The following is a 21547-nucleotide window of genomic DNA, read 5'->3' on the forward strand; positions in this document are numbered from 1 at the left end:
TCATATTTTTGGTGACCCTCACCTATAATATTTCACATTTTTAGTTCATCTATTGTTTGTTTTGATTCCAGATGATGGAAGTTGAATACCAAAGTTTCTTTACAAGTCTCCTTCCAAAAATAGCATTGCTAGCACTTCGACTCCCTTATTTATGTAACCAGGTAAGCAATACTTTGACATATCCAAGTCCTTTAAGAAATTTCTATTATTGTCTTCAAGTAGAGCATACTTGGTTCTTATAGATATCTCAAGCAACTGAAATCCAACCCATAGCATATGGCTGCACTATGTACAGATGTTTTGATGTCTACAACTTGAACAACAACAGTGGATTGACAGCATTGGTAGATTAGTTGACTTTGCAGTATTTAGTTGCATACTTTTATGTTCAGAGAAGAACATTAATTAGTTTTCATTCTTCCTGGTTGATAAAATATATGTTGGCACTCCGTCGCTTACGACGTCGAGGGTTCCAGTTGATCCGATGAACGGAACAGCCTGCTCGTGAAATTAACGTGCAAGTGGCTGAGCACTCCACAGACATGTGTACCTTTAACGTAGTTCTCGGGGATATTCAGCGTGACACAGAGTATGACAAGGCTGACTCTTTGAATTACAGGCACAACAGAAACAGGAAGTAAGAGTGAGAGAAAGTTGTGATGGAAGAGTACAGCAGGGTTCACCACCATCCTCTGCCAGAGCCTCGTGGAGCTTTAGGTGTCTTCGCTCAATAAACACTCACAACGCCCGGTCTGGAAATCGAAACTGCAATCCTATGACCGTGAGTCCGCTGCCCTAACCACTGGGCCATTGCGCCTCCATGGTTGATAAAATAAGAACCGTTCAAATATTTAAGTTGATTTAAGTAACACTTATCACCCACAAAATTTCTTGCCTTATGACTTTTAGAAATGAATAATTACCAAGTAACTTGTAATGTTCCCAAAACTATAAAATGTCAAATTCTGCGAATTGTTAAATTACATGTAATCAATATAATTTTAATTTTTCAATCCATTCAAATAAAAACCATCATCTTCATTTAACATCCGTTGTCCATGCTTGCATGGGTTGGATGGTTTGACCAGGGCTGGTTAAGTGAGGGGTTGCACCAGACTCCAGTCTGATTTGGCATGGTTTCTGTGGCTGGATGCCCTTCCTAACGCCAACCACTTCAAGAGTGTAATGGGTGCTTTTACATGCCACCAGCACTGGTACCAGTATCTGCCATGACTACGATTTCATTTGGGTTGATGGGTCTTCTTCTCAAGCACAGAATTTTGCCAAGGGTCTTGGTCATTTGTCATTGCCTCTATGAGGCCCAGCACTCAAATGACCCTTTGTATGCGCCACCGGCACAGGTGCCAATTATGTGACATCAGCAGCAGTCACGATTATGATTTCACTTGGCTTGACATGTCTTCTCAAACGCGGCATATCACCAAAGGTCTTGGTCACTAGTCATTGATTCATGAGGCCCAATGTTTGAAGATCATGCTTCACCAACAAGACAACAGGCAATATGAAGAGGTTGTGGTTTTTAAAATAGTAACACGTGACTAGACATATTGTCAAATTATTACTGCTAATACCTTCCACTATGAAGTTTTTTTTTATCATTTATTTGTTTTTTTGCCTAAGTGCATTTGGTATTAGCAGTAATAATATGACAATATGTCTAGTCAGATGTTACTATTTTAAAAACCACAACTGCTTCATATTGCCTGTTGTCTTGTTGCTGCTGCTTAGTAACCATTCCGTCATCTTTTATGGAGAAGTTCTATGATGAAAAGTATTCTAAGTGTAACTATTCTAATATGTTTTTAAGATGGTAGGGAGAATTTGGTTGCTACTTCTAACAAGTTGATTGACCATGTGGCAGCTCCCTTGTTGGTCATTAGCTATTGTTTTTTTCTTTTTTACTTTTGGGTGGATTCACCATTTCTGTCTTGGAAACGTTTCCTAAGTACAGTGACATTTAAAAAAAAATTTTTCACGGTTTTTTATTTCACATATTTTATGTGATGTTTTATGTGTAACACAACAGTGATTTCATATATCAACAGAAAGTAACAGGTAATATCTTAAGAGGCTTGTCAGTCCGCCTCATGGTCCTAGCAGACAAAATGGAAAAGGTTGTCCTGAAGGATGACAAGGGAGTTGCACTGGAATAGTCACTCTGACTAACCGGGCTCGCACATGCAAATAGTCATCTACGTCCCGATAGTGGTGAGGATGGATGTGATATGGAGGCCGAGAACGCCGGAGGTTTCCACTGCCACATGCTCGACCAGAGTGACCGATACTTTGACAATTTGCTCTTCTCGGTTGACAAGCAACTTTTACTTGCATGGCAAATACTATGCTCAAGGGAAATAACTACAACCTCAGAGTACTTTCCCTTCAAAATTGTATTACATTTTTCTGTTTTGTCTGCTGGGACCATGAGACTGATTGATAATTGGTTCACTCATTTTTGTATAAATATCATTTTACTTTCTTTTTAATCTTTTCTAAATCATTTTTTTTTTTTCGTTTTAGTGAGAAAATTTTGGTACTTTTTCCCAAATTGCAGTACAGTTATTTTTTGTAAAATTTGTTTACCAATTCATTTTGTTTCACTACCCACCTAAAACTGATATTTTTGAATATTTTTCTGATCATAAAATTCATGTCACGTATTTTATCTCCCGCCTTCTGTTACATTTTTCAGCCAATTCCATTGCTGAAGAAAGGTAAAAATAGGAGTATCAGCTTCAGTCAAGAACAAATTGCTTGTTTGTTGGCCAATGCATTTTTCTGTACATTCCCAAGACGCAACACAATGAAACAGAACATGGAATACTCAAACTACCCTAGCATTAATTTCACAAGGTAAGCATACATTGTTTGTATTTTTCTATTGGTATCTCTATCCCTTTCTTTCTTGTTGTCTTCTGTCCTCCTCCTTGTTCTTTCTCTCTTTCATTCTTGTGTTGATGTCACCATTTAAATTAAATCTAGATATCTTCTTTATATTTCAGTTTATATCAGAATGTTAATCACTGTTCCCTAGAAAAACTAAAGTGTTTAATGCATTATTTTAAGCGTGTGACAACTAAAAGTAAGTATTTTATTGCATCAAGTTATTCCAGTACATTATTTACCAATTATATGCTACTTTGCATAAGAAAAGGTCTATTACTATGCCATGTTAAAGTCTTGAAGTAAACATCTACAAGCCTTGAAGTCTGTAGATATTCATCACATTTTACATTCTCATAAATTAACAAATGAAGTTTATGCCTGATGTTGTTTAGATATGAAGCAACAAAGAAAAAGTTACACACAGCTTTCAATATTTTAGTATATAATATGGTTGCTTATTAGACTTCAAAGGCCAACTTATTTATCTAAGCCTAAAAAAAGTGAGGTAGGTTCTGTGTTATAATAGTTTAATAAGGGCTAGTTTACCATAATTATAGGCCTCTGGGCAAAGTAATGCAGTGCGGTCTCCTATATACACAACAAAAACATGAAAGGATTAGCATTGGGCCCCTAGATTTGTGGGGATCCTGGGCAGCTGCCTAGTGTGCTCATGCCTTAAGACACATTACCTTCAAGTACAGAAAAATCTAAGGCAACAATGATACAAACTAAAATAAAGTTCAGTCTATAATTTTATTTGATAGTTTGTATTTGCATCCTCAATTTTATTCCTTAAGGATTTTAGAAATTAAATTTTGAAATAGTAGAAGACTCTATGAGAAGTTTAACATTTTAGATTTGTCTTTCAGTGGAAATGTAGTAATATCCTACTAAACTGGGTCTGTGACTGAAGATCAATTTCTGTTCCATTTACTCTGCTAACACTCTTGAGAAAAGCATGAATATCACATCTGTCATTCTTCCCTTTGAAATCACTTGATCTGTTCATCTATTGATAGGTGCTTGTGCTCATAATAAGTCAAATAACCGACTCTATTTACCTCACTAATGCATTGCATTAAGAAATAGAAATACTCTTTAATTTACAAAGGCAATAAGTCTAAATTGGATACAAGTTGAAAGATAACTGGTTTCAAATTTTGGCACAAGGCCAGTAATTTCAGGGGAGATGGTAAGTCAATTACACTGACCTCAGTGCTCAACTGGTACTTATTTTATTCCCCCCCCCCCCAAAAAAAAAGGATGAAAGGCAAAGTCGACTTTTGTGGAATTTGTACTCAGAATGTAAAGACAGACAAAATGCTGCTAAGCATCTTGTCCAGTGTGCTAATGATCCTGCCAGCTTGCCCCCTTTATTAATTGAAAGGTATTACTGTATTTGATGGCTTAAAAGATACGAGGATACATCAGATGCACCCCAATTTCAGTAGTTCATATTCAGGGAAATAAGTTTTTAGTGCATTAAAACCTGTAGTATAAACTCAACTTTGCATATAGAATCCACCGTAATTTTTCAAGACATTTTTTGGTGGGTGGAGGGGAGTGCATATTTTCTGCCATCAAATACAGTCACTGAAGAAATACAATATTTCTGTTTGTATTGGGTTCCTATTGAAAAGTGTCATAGTCCATATCATTTGAATAAATTGGCTAGATTAACACTTCCACTGCATGACATGCTTTGGGACTAAATAATGAAGCAATATATCCATTTTTAAGTTGTTATGTTGTGAGTAAATGATTTGAGAAATATAAGAGGAGAGCAACATTAGATTTTTTAATTACTACACGATAATGAGGATGATTATGATGAAAAATGTCTTGTTAAGATTAGTTTATTTGTCTGAAACTCACTAATGTAATTCTTCTTTTGTCTTAGTGCCAAATGGAACCATAACTTTCCAGAGGCAATGTCTTGATAAATTCCCTGTGTGGCAAACATCCACGAAAACATTGTCCAATTTTTATTGTTCGTCCGCTGGAACCATTGAAGACAATGGAGCTGGTTTTCTTGAAGTACGATTGCTTATTTATTCTATACTTTACCATTATTTATTATGTATAACTTTTTGACAGGTATATAACACACTTTAGTTATATAACATTAGGGTAAAGTGCCCTATCATTTTTAAAAATTGTATTTTATAATTTTGCTTAAGATCTGATGAGCTAAAAAAGTTTATTTGTATTAATTAGTGCTGTGGAATCAGAAAGTCTTCTAATTGAGCAAATATTTCAGAGCATGGTTTTTCTCCTAAATCTTTTTTTGATATAACATACCATAGTTTTTTAATTACTTCATGGGTCATTTATTACAGCATGTAATAATAGGTTTCATTAATACTTATCTAATAACGAGCATCTTTAACTTTGATCATTGAATAACAACAGATCACTTAGAAGTTTCCAGTTCAAATTGTTCTTTTTCTTGAAATTGAATAGTTGTGATTAGATTTTGTTGTCATCATCATCATCATCATCATCGTTTAACGTCCGCTTTCCATGCTAGCATGGGTTGGACGATTTGACTGAGGACTGGTGAAACCGGATGGCAACACCAGGCTCCAGTCCGATTTGGCAGAGTTTCTACAGCTGGATGCCCTTCCTAACGCCAACCACTCAGAGAGTGTAGTGGGTGCTTTTACGTGTCACCCGCACGAAAACGGCCACGCTCGAAATGGTGTCTTTTATGTGCCACCCGCACAAGCCAGTCCAGGGGCACTGGCAACGATCTCGCTCGAAAATCCTACAGGAGCCAGTCAGGCGGTACTGGCAACGACCACGCTCAAAATGGTGCATCTCATGTGCCACCCGCACAAGAACCAGTCCAGGGGCACTGGCAACGATCTTACTTGGCTTGCCGGGTCTTCTCACGCACAGCCCATTTCCAAAGGTCTCGGTCCGTAGTCATCGCCTCGGTGAGGCCCAATGTACGAAGGTCTTGCCTCACCACCTCAGCCCAGGTCTTCCTGGGCCTACCTCTTCCACGGGTTCCCTCAACTGTTAGGGTGTGGCACTTTTTCACGCAGCTATCCTCCTCCATTCTCACCACATGTCCATACCAGCGCAATCGTCTCTCTTGCACGCCACAACTGATGCTTCTAATGTTCAGCTTTTCTCTCAAGATACTTACACTCTGACGGGTATTCACATTGACATTACACATCCAACGGAGCATACTGGCTTCATTCCTTGCGAGCTTACGTATGTCCTCAGCAGTTACAGCCCATGTTTCACTGCCATGTAGCATGGTTGTTCGTACGCATGCGTCATACAGTCTGCCTTTTACTCTGAGTGAGAGTCCCTTTGTCGCCAGCAGGGGTAAGAGCTCTCTAAACTTTGCCCAGGCTATTCTTATTCTAGCAGCTACACTTTCAGCGCACCCACCCCCACTACTAACTTGGTCGCCCAGATAGCGGAAGCTATCGACTACCTCTAGTTTTTCACCCTGGAATGAGATAGAAGTTGTTTCCTGTTTGTTTGCAGTCTTTATTGCACCTGAACATCTGCCACAAACAAAAACTAACTTGCTAGTTAACCTGCCTTTGATGTTGCTGCACCTCTTATGTGTCCATAGCTTGCACCGGGTACATCTTATAGAGTTACTACCTACTCCTTTTCTACATACTGAGCAGGGCCATCTACCTGAAGGGGTTTGTGTTTTATCTACCTTCCTACTTATTAGGATTTTGGTTTTAGCTAGGTTGACTCTAAGGCCCTTCAATTCTAGACCTTGCTTCCACACCTGAAACTTCTCCTCTAGTTCTGATAGTGACTCCGCAATTAGGGCAAGGTCATCAGCATAGAGGAGCTCCCAGGGGCAACCTGTCTTGAACTCCTCTGTGATTGCCTGGAGGACTATGGTAAATAATAGGGGGCTGAGGACGGAACCTTGGTGGACCCCTACCTCTACCCGGAATTCATTGCTGTACTCATTTCCAACCCTCACCTTACTGGCAGCATCTCTGTACATGGCTCGCACAGCTCTCACTAACCATTCTTCTATCCCAAGTTTCCTCATTGACCACCAGATAAGGGATCGGGGGACCCTGTCAAAGGCTTTCTCCATGTCAACGAAAGCCAGGTACAGAGGTTTATCCTTGGCTAGGTATTTCTCTTGCAACTGTCTCACTAGAAATAAGGCATCAGTAGTGCTTTTACCTGGCACGAACCCAAACTGCATCTCATCTAAATTGATTCGCTCCCTAATTAGTTGGGCTATGACCCTCTCTGTAACTTTCATAACCTGATCTAACAGCTTGATGCCTCTGTAATTATTTGTATCTAAAGCGTCCCCTTTACCTTTGTAGCAGTTGACTATGATGCTGCTACACCAGTCATAGGGTATGACTCCTTCGTGTATCACCTGGTTCGTAATACGGGTGACTAGGCTATAGCCAACACTGCCAGATATTTTGAGCATCTCTGCAGTGATTCCTGATGGGCCGGGGGCTTTCCCGGTCTTCATACTCTTAATTGCTTTATCTACCCTGGTACTATCAACTCGGATAGCTGGTCCCTCTATTGGGTCGACATAAGGCAGGCTCTCTTTCTCCCATTCATTCTCTTTATTAAGCAATCTATCGTAGTGGCATCTCCAGACCTCTTTCTTTGCATCCTCATTTAATGCAAGCGTACCATCATCCATGCGAACAGATTTCTCTCCTACAACATCACTATTCTCTCTCCTACACTGTCTTGCAACCCGAAATACCTCGAGTCTTTGGTCCTCACGGCGCAGAACATTGGCAAATCTTTCCTTATCTGCTTCCCCTCTGGCTAAATAAACCTGTCGCCTAGCCTCCCTTCTGGCACATTGGTACAATTCCCTGCTACCACCGTTCTTCCAGTCCTTCCAAGCTTGTTTCTTTTGTCTAATAGCCCTGTCTACCTCCTTGTTCCACCACCACGTTACTCTGGGTTGGGAGGGGACCTTACACCACCCACAAATCTGGTCGGTGGCTTTCAACAGGTTGTCCCGCAGAAATCTCCAATTGTCTTCCACGTTGTATGATGCTATATCCCCTTCTATTTCGTTAAATGCTTCAAGTAACTTGTCTCTAAGTCTCTGTCCGTTTGCAGGGTCTTTAAGCTTCCACACCCTTCTTCTCCAAGCCTGTCTAATTCTGGGCACCCATTTTGCCTTGATCCCAAAGTCGCTAACTACTAATCTATGTTGTGGGGTACATTCTTCGCCAGGGTAGGTCTTGGCATTTATAAGCCGCCCTCTTTCCCTATTTCTGGCGAGGATGTAGTCGATTTGACTAGAGTGTCTGCCGGAGCGGTAGGTGACTAGGTGACTGGCAGGTTTCCTGAAGTTGGTATTGCAGACCATAAGATTGGTTGCATCACAGAACTCCAGCAGTCTGGTTCCCTCCTCGTTGCGGGAACCGAAGCCATAGCCTCCATGTATGCCATGGAAGCCCCCAGCACGACGTCCGACATGGCCGTTGAAGTCTCCAGCCACAAAGAGAAGGTCCCTGTCACTCGTCGACGAGGTAGTTTGCAAGAGGGTGTCATAGAATTGGTCTTTCAGACCATCTGGTAGCCCAGGTTGAGGTGCATAGGCTGAGATGACAGTAGCTAATCTATGATGAAGCACTAGTCTGATCTTAAGTACTCTGTCACTTACTCTAACGACCTCGATTACCTTATCCACCCATTTCTCCGCTAGAAGTATTCCTACGCCCCCGACCCCGTCAGTGTTCCCTGCCCAGAAAATCTTGTACCTGTGTTCTTTGCCTGTGAGGAACATTGCAGAACCTCCTCTCCATCTTACTTCCTGGATGCAGCACATATCTACGCATCTCCGTTCAAGCATCTCAACAATTTCACCAGATCTACCTTTCAGCGTGCCGACGTTGAGAGTGCCAATCCTAACAGTATGGGTGTTGGGGGTGTGGGCCTGTAGCCTGGGAAGAGGAAAAGCAGTGTCGTGTACCTGAAAAGAAAACTTGCAATTGGAAGAATTCATAAGCAAAACATTACCTACAACCTGCAAACATTTCTCAACCTTAATGCGCTACCCAAAGGTAGGGGAGAGGATGGCCAAGGCCACTAGATGGGTTCCGGGAGACAGCCGAGGTTGACAGGATGACAAAGGGATGAACTTCCGGTGGAGGGGTGGGATGACAGAGGAATGAACTTCCGGTGGAGGGGGTGGGATGACAGAGGAATGAACTTCCGGTGGAGGGGGCGGGATGACAGAGAAATGAACTTCCGGTGGAGGGGGTGGGATGACAGAGGAATGAACTTCCGGTGGAGGGGTGGGATGACAGAGGAATGAACTTCCGGTGGAGGGGGTGGGATGACAGAGGAATGAACTTCCGGTGGAGGGGTGGGATGACAGATGAATGAACTTCCGGTGGAGGGGGTGGGATGACAGAGGAATGAACTTCCGGTGGAGGGGGTGGGATGGCAGAGGAATGAACTTCCGGTGGAGGGGGTGGGATGACAGAGGAATGAACTTCCGGTGGAGGGGGTGGGATGACAGAGGAATGAACTTCCGGTGGAGGGGGTGGGATGGCAGAGGAATGAACTTCCGGTGGGAGGGGGTGGGATGACAGAGGAATGAACTTCCGGTGGAGGGGGTGGGATGACAGAGGAATGAACTTCCGGTGGAGGGGGTGGGATGACAGGAATGAACTTCCGGTGGAGGGGGTGGGATGACAGAGGGATGACAGACGAATGAACTTCCGGTGGAGGGGGTGGGATGACAGAGGAATGAACTTCCGGTGGAGGGGGTGGGATGGCAGAGGAATGAACTTCCGGTGGGAGGGGGTGGGATGACAGAGGAATGAACTTCCGGTGGAGGGGGTGGGATGACAGAGGAATGAACTTCCGGTGGAGGGGGTGGGATGACAGAGGAATGAACTTCCGGTGGAGGGGGTGGGATGACAGAGGGATGACAGACGAATGAACTTCCGGTGGAGGGGGTGGGAGGGCGGGTTACTGCCAGCGAGTAGAGAGGGCTCTTAATTGTAGATTTTAAATATTTGAGAGACAACAATGCATAAATCGTAATTTTTTTAAAAGAGCAATGAATTCTGGGTGATTAGAATATAACGTAGCATGAATTTAGGAAGCTTAGAAAATGAATAAGCATGAATTTAAGACAACAACTGAATTCAATTGAATTTCATGGAGAGAAACAAGATAAATAATAAGGGACAAAAAACTAAAGCGCAAGGTATTGAGATGTTTGAGGCCGTAAATAAATAAAAATCTCTATCTTATCTGCATCTTGGGTATTTCGTCGTAGTACGTCAGCGAGATAATTTAGAATGGGTTTCTCATTTATATATAGCCAGAACCTGAAGACCTTAAAGGAAAAACTACGAAGGGGAGAGAGAGAGGATGGAGGGGTAGACAGAGGCATGGCGGGAGAAAAGATCATCATCATCATCATCATATATATATATAAAGAGAGAGAGAGAGAGAGAGGGGGGACCAGTCAAGCAGCACATCACGCTGTAATTCTTGGGCTGAGAAATCAACACTTAAAAGCCATAATTTTAAGGAGCGATAAGAATTTTTGAATAAAGGAAAATGGGTAGTGGTGGTGGGTAGGTACCGCCAGCGAGTAGAGAGGGCTCTTAATTGTAGATTTTAAATATTTGAGAGACAACAATGCATAAATCGTAATTTTTTTAAAAGAGCAATGAATTCTGGGTGATTAGAATATAACGTAGCATGAATTTAGGAAGCTTAGAAAATGAATAAGCATGAATTTAAGACAACAACTGAATTCAATTGAATTTCATGGAGAGAAACAAGATAAATAATAAGGGACAAAAAACTAAAGCGCAAGGTATTGAGATGTTTGAGGCCGTAAATAAATAAAAATCTCTATCTTATCTGCATCTTGGGTATTTCGTCGTAGTACGTCAGCGAGATAATTTAGAATGGGTTTCTCATTTATATATAGCCAGAACCTGAAGACCTTAAAGGAAAAACTACGAAGGGGAGAGAGAGAGGATGGAGGGGTAGACAGAGGCATGGCGGGAGAAAAGATCATCATCATCATCATCATATATATATATAAAGAGAGAGAGAGAGAGAGAGGGGGGACCAGTCAAGCAGCACATCACGCTGTAATTCTTGGGCTGAGAAATCAACACTTAAAAGCCATAATTTTAAGGAGCGATAAGAATTTTTGAATAAAGGAAAATGGGTAGTGGTGGTGGGTAGGTACCGCCAGCGAGTAGAGAGGGCTCTTAATTGTAGATTTTAAATATTTGAGAGACAACAATGCATAAATCGTAATTTTTTTAAAAGAGCAATGAATTCTGGGTGATTAGAATATAACGTAGCATGAATTTAGGAAGCTTAGAAAATGAATAAGCATGAATTTAAGACAACAACTGAATTCAATTGAATTTCATGGAGAGAAACAAGATAAATAATAAGGGACAAAAAACTAAAGCGCAAGGTATTGAGATGTTTGAGGCCGTAAATAAATAAAAATCTCTATCTTATCTGCATCTTGGGTATTTCGTCGTAGTATGTCAGCGAGATAATTTAGAATGGGTTTCTCATTTATATATAGCCAGAACCTGAAGACCTTAAAGGAAAAACTACGAAGGGGAGAGAGAGAGGATGGAGGGGTAGACAGAGGCATGGCGGGAGAAAAGATCATCATCATCATCATCATATATATATATAAAGAGAGAGAGAGAGAGAGAGGGGGGACCAGTCAAGCAGCACATCACGCTGTAATTCTTGGGCTGAGAAATCAACACTTAAAAGCCATAATTTTAAGGAGCGATAAGAATTTTTGAATAAAGGAAAATGGGTAGTGGTGGTGGGTAGGTACCGCCAGCGAGTAGAGAGGGCTCTTAATTGTAGATTTTAAATATTTGAGAGACAACAATGCATAAATCGTAATTTTTTTAAAAGAGCAATGAATTCTGGGTGATTAGAATATAACGTAGCATGAATTTAGGAAGCTTAGAAAATGAATAAGCATGAATTTAAGACAACAACTGAATTCAATTGAATTTCATGGAGAGAAACAAGATAAATAATAAGGGACAAAAAACTAAAGCGCAAGGTATTGAGATGTTTGAGGCCGTAGCCAGCATGGGTTGGACGATTTGACTGGGGACTGGTGAACCAGATGGCTACACCAGACTCCAATCTGATCTGGCAGAGTTTCTATAGCTGGATGTCCTTCCTAATGCCAACCACTCCGAGAGTGTAGTGGGTGCTTTTACGTGCCACCGGCATGAAGGCCAGTCAGGCGGTACTAGCAATGGCCACGCTCAAATGGTGTTTTGTATGTGCCACCTGCACAGGAGTCAGTCCAATGTTTTGTTCACATGCCACCAGCATGAGTGCCAGTAAGGCGAAGCTGGAAACGTTCGCGCTCAAATGGTACTTTTTATGTGCCACCGGCACGGAAGCGAGGTCATGTTTACAAAATCTCAATATGTCTTAGAATTTTTTTTTCCCAAATATATGATGTACAATCAGCAGCCATGTCAAAATAACTAATTTTCTGAATGGCTGATTGAAAAAAAAAAAAATACAAATCCAATAAATAATCAAAAAACAAAATTGATTATTTGTTTTCTACATTTATTCATTTGTGATACTAATTTCGTCTGACAAGATACAACATTATTTTCTTTTAAGAAAGCAATGTACTTGTCTCAGTTGAACCATTATATTAAAAATAATTAGTGATGAAAGAGGCATTTATTTATTACATACTTAATTATTATCAATGTTGGCACCACATACAAAGCACTTGTGTTGGTGCCACGTAAAAAGCACCTGGTGCCATGAAAAAAAAAACCCAGTACACTCTGTAAAGTGGTTGTCATTAGGAAGGGCATCCAACCAAACAGACCATGCCTAAGCAGACAATTAGAGCCAGGTGTAGCTCTCTGGCTTGCCAGTTCCTGTCAAATCACCCAACTCATGCCAGCATGGAAAACGGATATTAAATGAGGATGATGACAGTGCTACTTGCATTATATTTTGGATATAAATAAATAGTTATTGAGTGAAGCTTATAAAACTTTTCTCTGAACAAAACCTTAGATATGACATAGATCTGAATTGTCTTTTCTTCTGATGGTAATGACGAGAACATGCTGTATTTTGATAAAATATTTTTTGTAACAATATATATTTTTTTCATTTGATTTTTTTTTTATTAGGTTGATTTTGCTAACAAGAAAATTGGTGGAGGTGTATTGACACGAGGCTGTGTCCAGGAGGAGATTAGATTTGTTATTTGTCCAGAATTGTTAATATCACGGCTATTCACTGAGTGCCTAGAAAAAGAGGAATGTTTGATCGTCAAAGGTCAGTTTAAATTAATCAGTCCCCATTTCTTGTTGACAGAGCAAACATTTTTGTCTTTATGCAGGAGACTGCTTCAGTAGTAGGCAATAATTTGATATTACTAAACTGTGAAAAATAACATTGCTGTAATGTGGCAATTATTTCAGAAGTTTTTATCTTTGCTGTTGGCTGAGTTAGGCATAGGTATAAGTGTGTGGTAAGAAGTTTGCTTTCCAACCACATAGTTTCATGTTCAGTCCCACTGCATGGCACCTTGGGCAAATGTCTTCTACTATAGCCCTGGGCCAACCAAACCCTTTTATTTAGTATGAATGTATGTTTGAGAGATTGTTGCAGATCCTATAATTCTGCTTTGTTTTTTTTCCTCAGGTTTTGAAAGATTCAGTGCCTATTCTGGTTATGCAAATACTTTCCTGTGGAAAGGAGATTTTCAAGATAAGACTGTGAGGTACGTTTTTAGGTTATTAAATTAATGTCTTGTTTGTTTTTGAAGGTAAAACACTGCTTTTTTTAATGTTGTAAATTTTGCCAATATAGTAGCTTAATTAGTTCGTGACTACCAACATCCAAAAGAAAGTAATACATTGAAATGATTAATTGGATGATCGAGTACATTAATTTGCAAGAAACCTAGGTTTCTTGCCAGTTGGCTCGGTTTGAAGATTCCATCTTGTGATTCTTTCCTGTTACATTCTAATTATGGACATTGTAGTTACCTGTCTGTAGTATTGGAGTTGTGACCTTTCAATGTAAAGTTGTGGATCAATAGAAATGAAACATCTTGGATTTGAATTTCTCTAGCAAGTGATTTGATCTGAGAGCATTTGTTAGAGCAATTATATTGTAGAAGAGCCATGTAATAACACACAAAGCTGTTTAATTCATTTAGAATTTATTCTATGAGGTGACAAAATTTTCATCATGCATTGGCAACCTTAGTCACTGAAATAGTTAAAATAAGTAAGCTGAATATAAGTTATTGTAGATGCTATGTGAACTTTGGATATAGGTTTAATGTTAATTTGCTAAGTAAGTTCCTCAGTATCAAAAGTATCATTTTATGTGTACAAATATGATAACCATACTAGTTTTAACTTGTAGTATAAAACAACTGACTTAAGTTAGTTGGAGGTCAGTGAAAATACTGTATTTACTTGTGTATAAGTTGCACTGTGGAGGCGCAATGGCCCAGTGGTTAGGGCAGCGGACTTGCAGTCATAAGATCGCGGTTTCGATTCCCAGACCGGGCGTTGTGAGTGTTTATTGGGCGAAAACACCTAAAGCTCCACGAGGCTCCAGCAGGGGATGGTGGCGAACCCTGCTGTACTCTTTCACCACAACTTTCTCTCACTCTTACTTCCTGTTTCTGTTGTGCCTGTAATTCAAAGGGTCAGCCTTGTCACACTGTGTCACGCTGAATATCCCCGAGAACTACGTTAAGGGTACACGTGTCTATGGAGTGCTCAGCCACTTGCACGTTAATTTCACGAGCAGGCTGTTCCGTTGATCGGATCAACTGGAACCCTCGACGTCGTAAGCGACGAAGTTCCAACAACAACATAAGTTGCACTATTTTATATTTGATTTTAACTGAAGAATCTGGGGTGTGATATACAGGGCAAATCTAAAACTATGAAGGGAAAAAATTGTGTACCAAGATTTAACACTAAATTAGGGGTAAGATGTATATATGAATGTGATTTATACATGAGTAAATTTGATAGTTGAAGTTGATTTTAGAAAGTAGGGCTTCTTCCTTAAAATATTATTGTATCAAAGGCTCATTGGAACATAAATTAGAGAATCTTTCAACTCAATGTTGATAAGAGGATACTGGCAATGACAGTTTTATCAATGTAGCTGCAAAGATTTATTTTATTCACTTCTGGTTGATGGAGAATGTCCATCTCAGTTAATTAAAATATGAGGAAACAAATTTTAATTGTTCAAAGTATTCAACCTTCATGCCAAGAATATCAGAGAGCTGTGTTCATTTAATTTACTGTGAGGGAGTGCTGAAAAGTTCCTGGCTTTTGGTAAAAAAAAATACAGGGGGATCAGTTAACTATGATTTTATTCAACATATTCCCCTCTCAGACTTACACACTTATTGCAGTGGTCCTTCAGTTTTTTTTAAACCCTGTAAAAAAACCTGGAAGGTTGGGCTTCCAACCTGGCCTTTTGTGTTACCCTTATAGCCAGGAACTTTTCAGCACCCCCTCATAGTTCTTTTTTTTGATATTGTATACTAAAAATTTTTTATCAGTTTGATTGTCTTTCATGCTCTTTTTAAAGTGGGTTTTTTTATAATTTTTATTGCAGAAATTCTTGGGGACGCCGTGTATCCCAGTTATCTTGTATTGATGCTATGATAGTGTCAAATTACAAAAATCAGTTCCAGCAACAAAACATTATCCGGGAATTAAATAAAGTAAGCTTTATCAAATAAAAATAAACAGTTCTTTATATATATATATATATATATATATATATATATCATCTTCATTTAATCTCCTTCCATGCTGGCATGGATTGGTCAGTTGGAGAGGAGCTGGTAAACCAGAGAACTGCACAAGGTTCCATTGTCTGCTTTGGCATTGTTTTTGTGGCTGGATGCCCTCCCTGACGCCAACCACTTTACAAAGTAAGTGCATTGGGTACTTTTTATGTGGCACCAGCCCAGGTGCTTTTTACATGGCACCAGTGCCAGCAGGGTCAGCAAATAGGTCATCAAGTATGAAATTTGTAGTAAGGTATAGAGTGAACTTTGGCAGCTGCTCATTTTGTGCCATTATTATATTTTGACAATCTTTATTTTTTGTCAGAAAGCCGACACATATATTTCTTTATTCTAACTCATTTTGCACTTTATAAAGTATTTATAAATCATTTTTTGCTATTTTTATTTAGTAATGGATAAGTCAGAAATTCATACAGTTTTAAAATATGAGTTCTTTCTTGAAAATACAGCTTCACAGACAGCTCAGAATATTAATGGAGTATTTCATTCCAATGTTATTACACAGCAGGCAGTATCAAATTGATTTGAAAAATTTCATTCTGGTAACTTTGACCTCACAAATGAGCAACGTGGTCGACCAGAAACAAAGGCAGATAATGACGTACTGAAAGCCACCATCGAGTCAGATCCATCTCAAAGTGCCTGTGAATTATTATTGTTGTTTGGTGTTAGCAAGCAAACAATATTGACTCACCTAGTTCAAATCGGTAAAGTGAAAAAGTTGGATAAGTGGGTTCCACATGAACTCAATGAAAATCAGAAACAGCAACGTTTGGAAGCCTGCATTATGCTACTTTCTTGTCACAAAAATGAATCATTTTTTAATCGAATTGTAATGTGATGAGAAATGGATCCAATACAACAACCGTAAACGTTCAGCACAATGGTTGGACAAAGACGAGCCACTAAAACAGTCCAAAAAGCAAAATTCATCAAAAGAAGCTGATGGTGTGTGTTTGGTGGTCTGGTGCAGGTGTGATCCATTATGATTTCATTAAACCTGGCTCATCAATCACGGCTGAAGTATACTGCAACCAACTGGACCAAATGATGATGAAAAAGAGCCTAGATTAGTCAACAGACTCCTATTTTATTGCAAGACAACACCAGACCAAACATTGCAAAAATGACATTAGCGAAACTACAAGAGTTGGAGTTGGAAGCTCTCCATCATCCACCATACTCACCTGATCTTGCCCCCACTGACTACCACTTCTTCCAGAATTTGGATAACTTTTTGATAAGAAAGAAATTTAATTCTGATGATGTTGTAAAACAGGCCTTCCAAGATTTTATTGACTCTAGATTGCCAGGCTTTTACAGTTCCGAGCTGTATGGGTGCATACTTTGATAAATAGAACTATTCCTTGTATTTATAAAGCATTAGCAAACTTTTTTTCTTTACAAATTTCTTACTTGACGACCTAATCCCTTGGCTGGGAGGGGGAGTGGTACTGTGGGAGGTGATCTTGTGCTAGTTGAGAGGTTAAAGTATAACAGAGGGATAGAGATATGGAGGAGATACTTGGCTACCCCAGTAAGAAAAGAAAGGAGAGGAAGGAGAGTTAGAAAGATAAACAGAGAGAGAGAGAAATAGATGGTGTTTGAGATGCTTTGAGATAACTCACTAATGTGTGTGTGTTTGTGTGTATTTACCTGCCTGTGTGGTTTAGATAGTTTTTCTACTTCTTGCATAAACTATTTATGTAATTATTTTAAAGCTATACCCTTGCGTCAACCATTTATTAACAGAAAGGCTATCTTGCTGGTTTTCCATCTGGGTGACTATAAATAAGGTACCTTTTCTTAAATACTTTTCAACCATGGATGAGTGCAATGTTTGAAAATAATCTCCTTTCTACATTAGTATAAGTCCACAGTGCCTTGCTTTAATGACACTTTTAACTCTTTGAAACAGTAAGAAATAAAGATATACAAACAGTTGTTTGAAAGCATCAGTTTTATTGTGGGTGTTTTTGTGTTTTATTATTACAATCATAGTTGAAGGTGGCGACCAAGCAGAATCATTAGCACACTAGACGAAATGCTTAGGGGCATTTCTTCTGAGTTCAGATATCACTGAGGTTGACTTTACTTTTCATCCTCTTGGGGTTGATAACACAAGTACCAGTTAAGCACTGGGATCGATGTAATCAACTTCTCTCTCCTCAAATTGCTGGCATTGTGCAAAAATTCGGAAAAATTATCAGTCATAATTTGTTATATTTCCTGTTTTTAGGTCCACATTAGCTCATGTTGTCTCATCTCATTTATAACATATATACAAAGATTCATGGAAGAAATGTAAACCAAAAAAAACAAAAAACAAAAACAAAAAACCGGCTCTTTTAACCCTTTAGCATTCAGATTTCTTTGTCAAATGTATTGCTTATTTATTCACATTGTTTTGAACTAAACAGACATTATTTTCTAGCTTCAAGATTTCAATATGTGAATATATATTTTTAGAATGACATTGTAGGGTAGGTATGAGAAGGCAGATCTGGTCACTTTGAACATAAAACAGGTAGAACAGTTAGCCTGGACATGGTCCATTTAAATGCTAAAGGGTTAACTCAATAATGTCTTTCACTTGAATTAACTATAAAGTGATCACCTTTTTGTTTTATACATATATGGTTATGTGAATTACATAATTGTCTAAAGCTGCTAATCTTGACATGAAATAGAATGATAAAGCAAGCTGCTCAAATTTAGTGTCAGTGCATTGCAAAATTCATCAAAAATAAAGTGTGTTAATGTATGTATATTTCTATGATTACAGACAATTTTATGGTATAAAGATTGAAATGCAATCTGTTTTTCTTATTTTAGGCCTACTGTGGATTTCATGACCACTTACAGCAAGATGCTGGTTATCTTCCAGCAGTATGCTCTGGGAATTGGGGCTGTGGTGCATTCGGAGGAGATCATCAACTAAAAGGTATTCAGATCATTAGTTCTTTTAGTTGTGTCTTAATTACACTCTTTTAGCTGGGTTTTATTTTGATATATATTTTTATGCTGTCATGATTAATCTACCGGTTAATAATACCAGCAAGAAAACGGCCCTCTGGGCGGTTTACGCATATTGATATTATGTATACATGTAGATATGATATATAAATTATAGAGTAAATTGACAATATGCTCATGAATTGAACAAAAACCATGTTATAGTTTATTCTATAATCAGTAAAATAATCCATGATACATTTAAAAAAGATGATAATCATCATCATCATCATCATCATCGTCGTTTAACGTCCGCTTTCCATGCTAGCATGGGTTGGACGATTTGACTGAGGACTGGTGAAACCAGATGGCTACACCAGGCTCCAATCTGATTTGGCAGAGTTTCTACAGCTGGATGCCCTTCCTAATGCCAACCACTCCAAGAGTGTAGTGGGTGCTTTTTGGAAAAGCGATGTGACTGTCAAGGGAAAATGTTCATGAATCTTTGCTTGAGTGAATTTGAAAACAGATGTGCTGGTGGGAATTAATGAATTACATTTACCAATATGAAGAATTGAGTTTTGCTATATTGTTGTTTCATTATATTCACGTATAAATGTCTTAACTGTTTCTAGTGTCCCTTTCTTAGCAATTAAAAAGAAACTTAAATACATTTCAATTAAAAGAGAGTAATGAATGTCTCACCACTGTAGAATTTTTTTTGCAGGCACGAGTCAGCAAATGGACCCTTTTCATTTATCTTGGTTAATATTTTTATATTTTGTTTTCTTGATGTTCTTGATAATGCAACATACATCTGACTATGTGCAAAGGATTGTTTTTGGGATATTATTGACTAAATAATTTCAAGGTGGTACCCCAGCATGACCACAGTCTAACACAATTTGAAAACTTAATTCTATTAGATAGGGATTATTGTTTTTGCACTACGTAATACTTTCAAAAATAATTTACTCACTTGTTTTGTTGCTTTGTTTTTTTTTGCTTTATTACTATTTATTTACATATGGAATTCAAATGGAAGTTGATGTTTAAAACAGAAGCGAATCTTGTAATATTAAGCATTATAATTTATGTTTAATATACAAATAAACTTTATAGTTTAAAAACTTTTTAATATTCATTGATAATTTCTTCAAAGTAATATGACCTTTTTTACCAGCAGAGGTAAGAGCTCTCTGAACTTTGCCCAGGCTATTCTTATTCTAGCAGCTACACTTTCAGCGCACCCTCCCCCGATACGGAAGCTATCAACTACTTCTAGTTTTTCTCCCTGGAATGTGGCAGAAGTTGTTCTCGGCACATTTTCAGTGTTTATTGCTCCTGAGCCTCTGCCACATACAAAAACTATCTTCCTAGTTAGCCTTCCTTCGATACTGCTGCACCTCTTATGTGTCCATAGCTTGCACTGGGTGCATCTTATAGAGTTACTACCCACTCCTTTTCTACAGATCGAGCAGGACCATCTACCTGAAGGGGTTTGTGTTTTGTCTGCCTTCCTACTTATTAGGACTTTGGTTTTAGCTAGGTTGACTCTAAGGCCCTTCGATTCTAGTCCCTGCTTCCACACCTGAAACTTCTCCTCTAGTTCTGATAGTGACTCAGCAATTAGTGCAAGGTCATCAGCATAGAGGAGCTCCCAGGAGCATCATGTCTTGTATTCCTCTGTTATTGCCTGGAGGACTATGATGAATAAGAGGGGCTGAGGACTGAACCTTGGTGGACCCCTACCTTTACCCGGAATTCTTCACTGTACTCGTTGCCTACCCTCACCTTACTGACAGCATCCCTGTACATGGCTTATACAGCTCTCACTAACCACTCATCTATCCCTAGTTTCCTCATTGACCACCAGAGAAGGGATTGGGGTCCCTGTCAAAGGCTTTCTCCATGTCAACGAAAGCCATATACAGAGGTTTATCCTTGGCTAGGTATTTCTCCTGCAGCTGTCTTACCAGAAATATAGCATCAGTGGTGCTTTTCCCTGGCATGAACGCAACCTGCATCTCATCTAAACTGACTTTCTCCCTAATTAGTTGGGCTATGACCCTCTCCGTGACTTTCATTACATGATCTAAAAGCTTGATACCTCTGTAATTGTTTGTGTCTAAAGTGTCACCTTTACCTTTGTAGCAGTTGACTATGGTGCTGCAACAATGTGGTTTCAGGTTCAGTCCCACTGTGGTGCACCTTGGGCAAGTGGCTTCTACTATAGCTCCAGTTCAAAATCCAACCAAAACTTTTGGAGTGGATTTGGTAGATTGAAACTGAAAGAAACTCGTCATAATGTGTATGTATGTGTGTGTGTGTGTGTGTGTGTGTGTGTGTTACCATTGCTTTGCTTTGACATCGCTTGGAAGTTGTAAGCAAGTGTCATTATCATGCCAGCAGTGTCCTTCATTTCCAATCTTCCATAAAAACATGTCTGGTCATGGGGAAATATTAACTTACTTGGAAACAGGTGAGGGTTGGTGAGAGGAAGGTCCTCCAGCATTAGAAAATCTGCTTCAACAAATTCCATCCAACCCATGCAAATATGGAAGAATAGATGATAAAATAACTGAAGAATATTTCATGTTCAAAACATCCTAAGAGATTTGTTGAAAACTTTGCTTTAACATTAATGTTCTTATCTCTAATTCTATTTCAGCATTAATACAAATGATGGCATGTGCCGAAGCACACCGGGATCTTTGCTATTTCACATTTAATGACAAGCGTTTGGCAAAAGAATTGTGTGAGATGCATAGGTTTTTAACTTCTCATTTCATCATTACTTGTAAGTATTCAAAGTGTTATTCTTAATAT

General features: G+C 39.1%; 1 protein-coding gene across 1 annotated transcript in view; it reads left to right on the forward strand.

The window, feature by feature from the left end:
• Nucleotides 1–21547, forward strand: part of LOC106882902 (poly(ADP-ribose) glycohydrolase) — a 48621-nt gene that overhangs the window by 21550 nt on the left and 5524 nt on the right. Inside the window, exons 11-19 of the mRNA XM_089353116.1 lie at nt 72–161; nt 2714–2874; nt 3024–3103; nt 4808–4944; nt 13095–13242; nt 13612–13690; nt 15565–15673; nt 18599–18707; nt 21390–21518. Coding sequence (XP_089209242.1) covers nt 72–161; nt 2714–2874; nt 3024–3103; nt 4808–4944; nt 13095–13242; nt 13612–13690; nt 15565–15673; nt 18599–18707; nt 21390–21518 — 1042 coding nt within the window. The remainder of the gene's footprint in view (nt 1–71; nt 162–2713; nt 2875–3023; nt 3104–4807; nt 4945–13094; nt 13243–13611; nt 13691–15564; nt 15674–18598; nt 18708–21389; nt 21519–21547) is intronic.

This window comes from Octopus bimaculoides, chromosome 5, assembly GCF_046866305.1.
Source record: "Octopus bimaculoides isolate indiv1 chromosome 5, ASM4686630v1, whole genome shotgun sequence".
Lineage (NCBI taxonomy): Eukaryota > Metazoa > Mollusca > Cephalopoda > Octopoda > Octopodidae > Octopus > Octopus bimaculoides.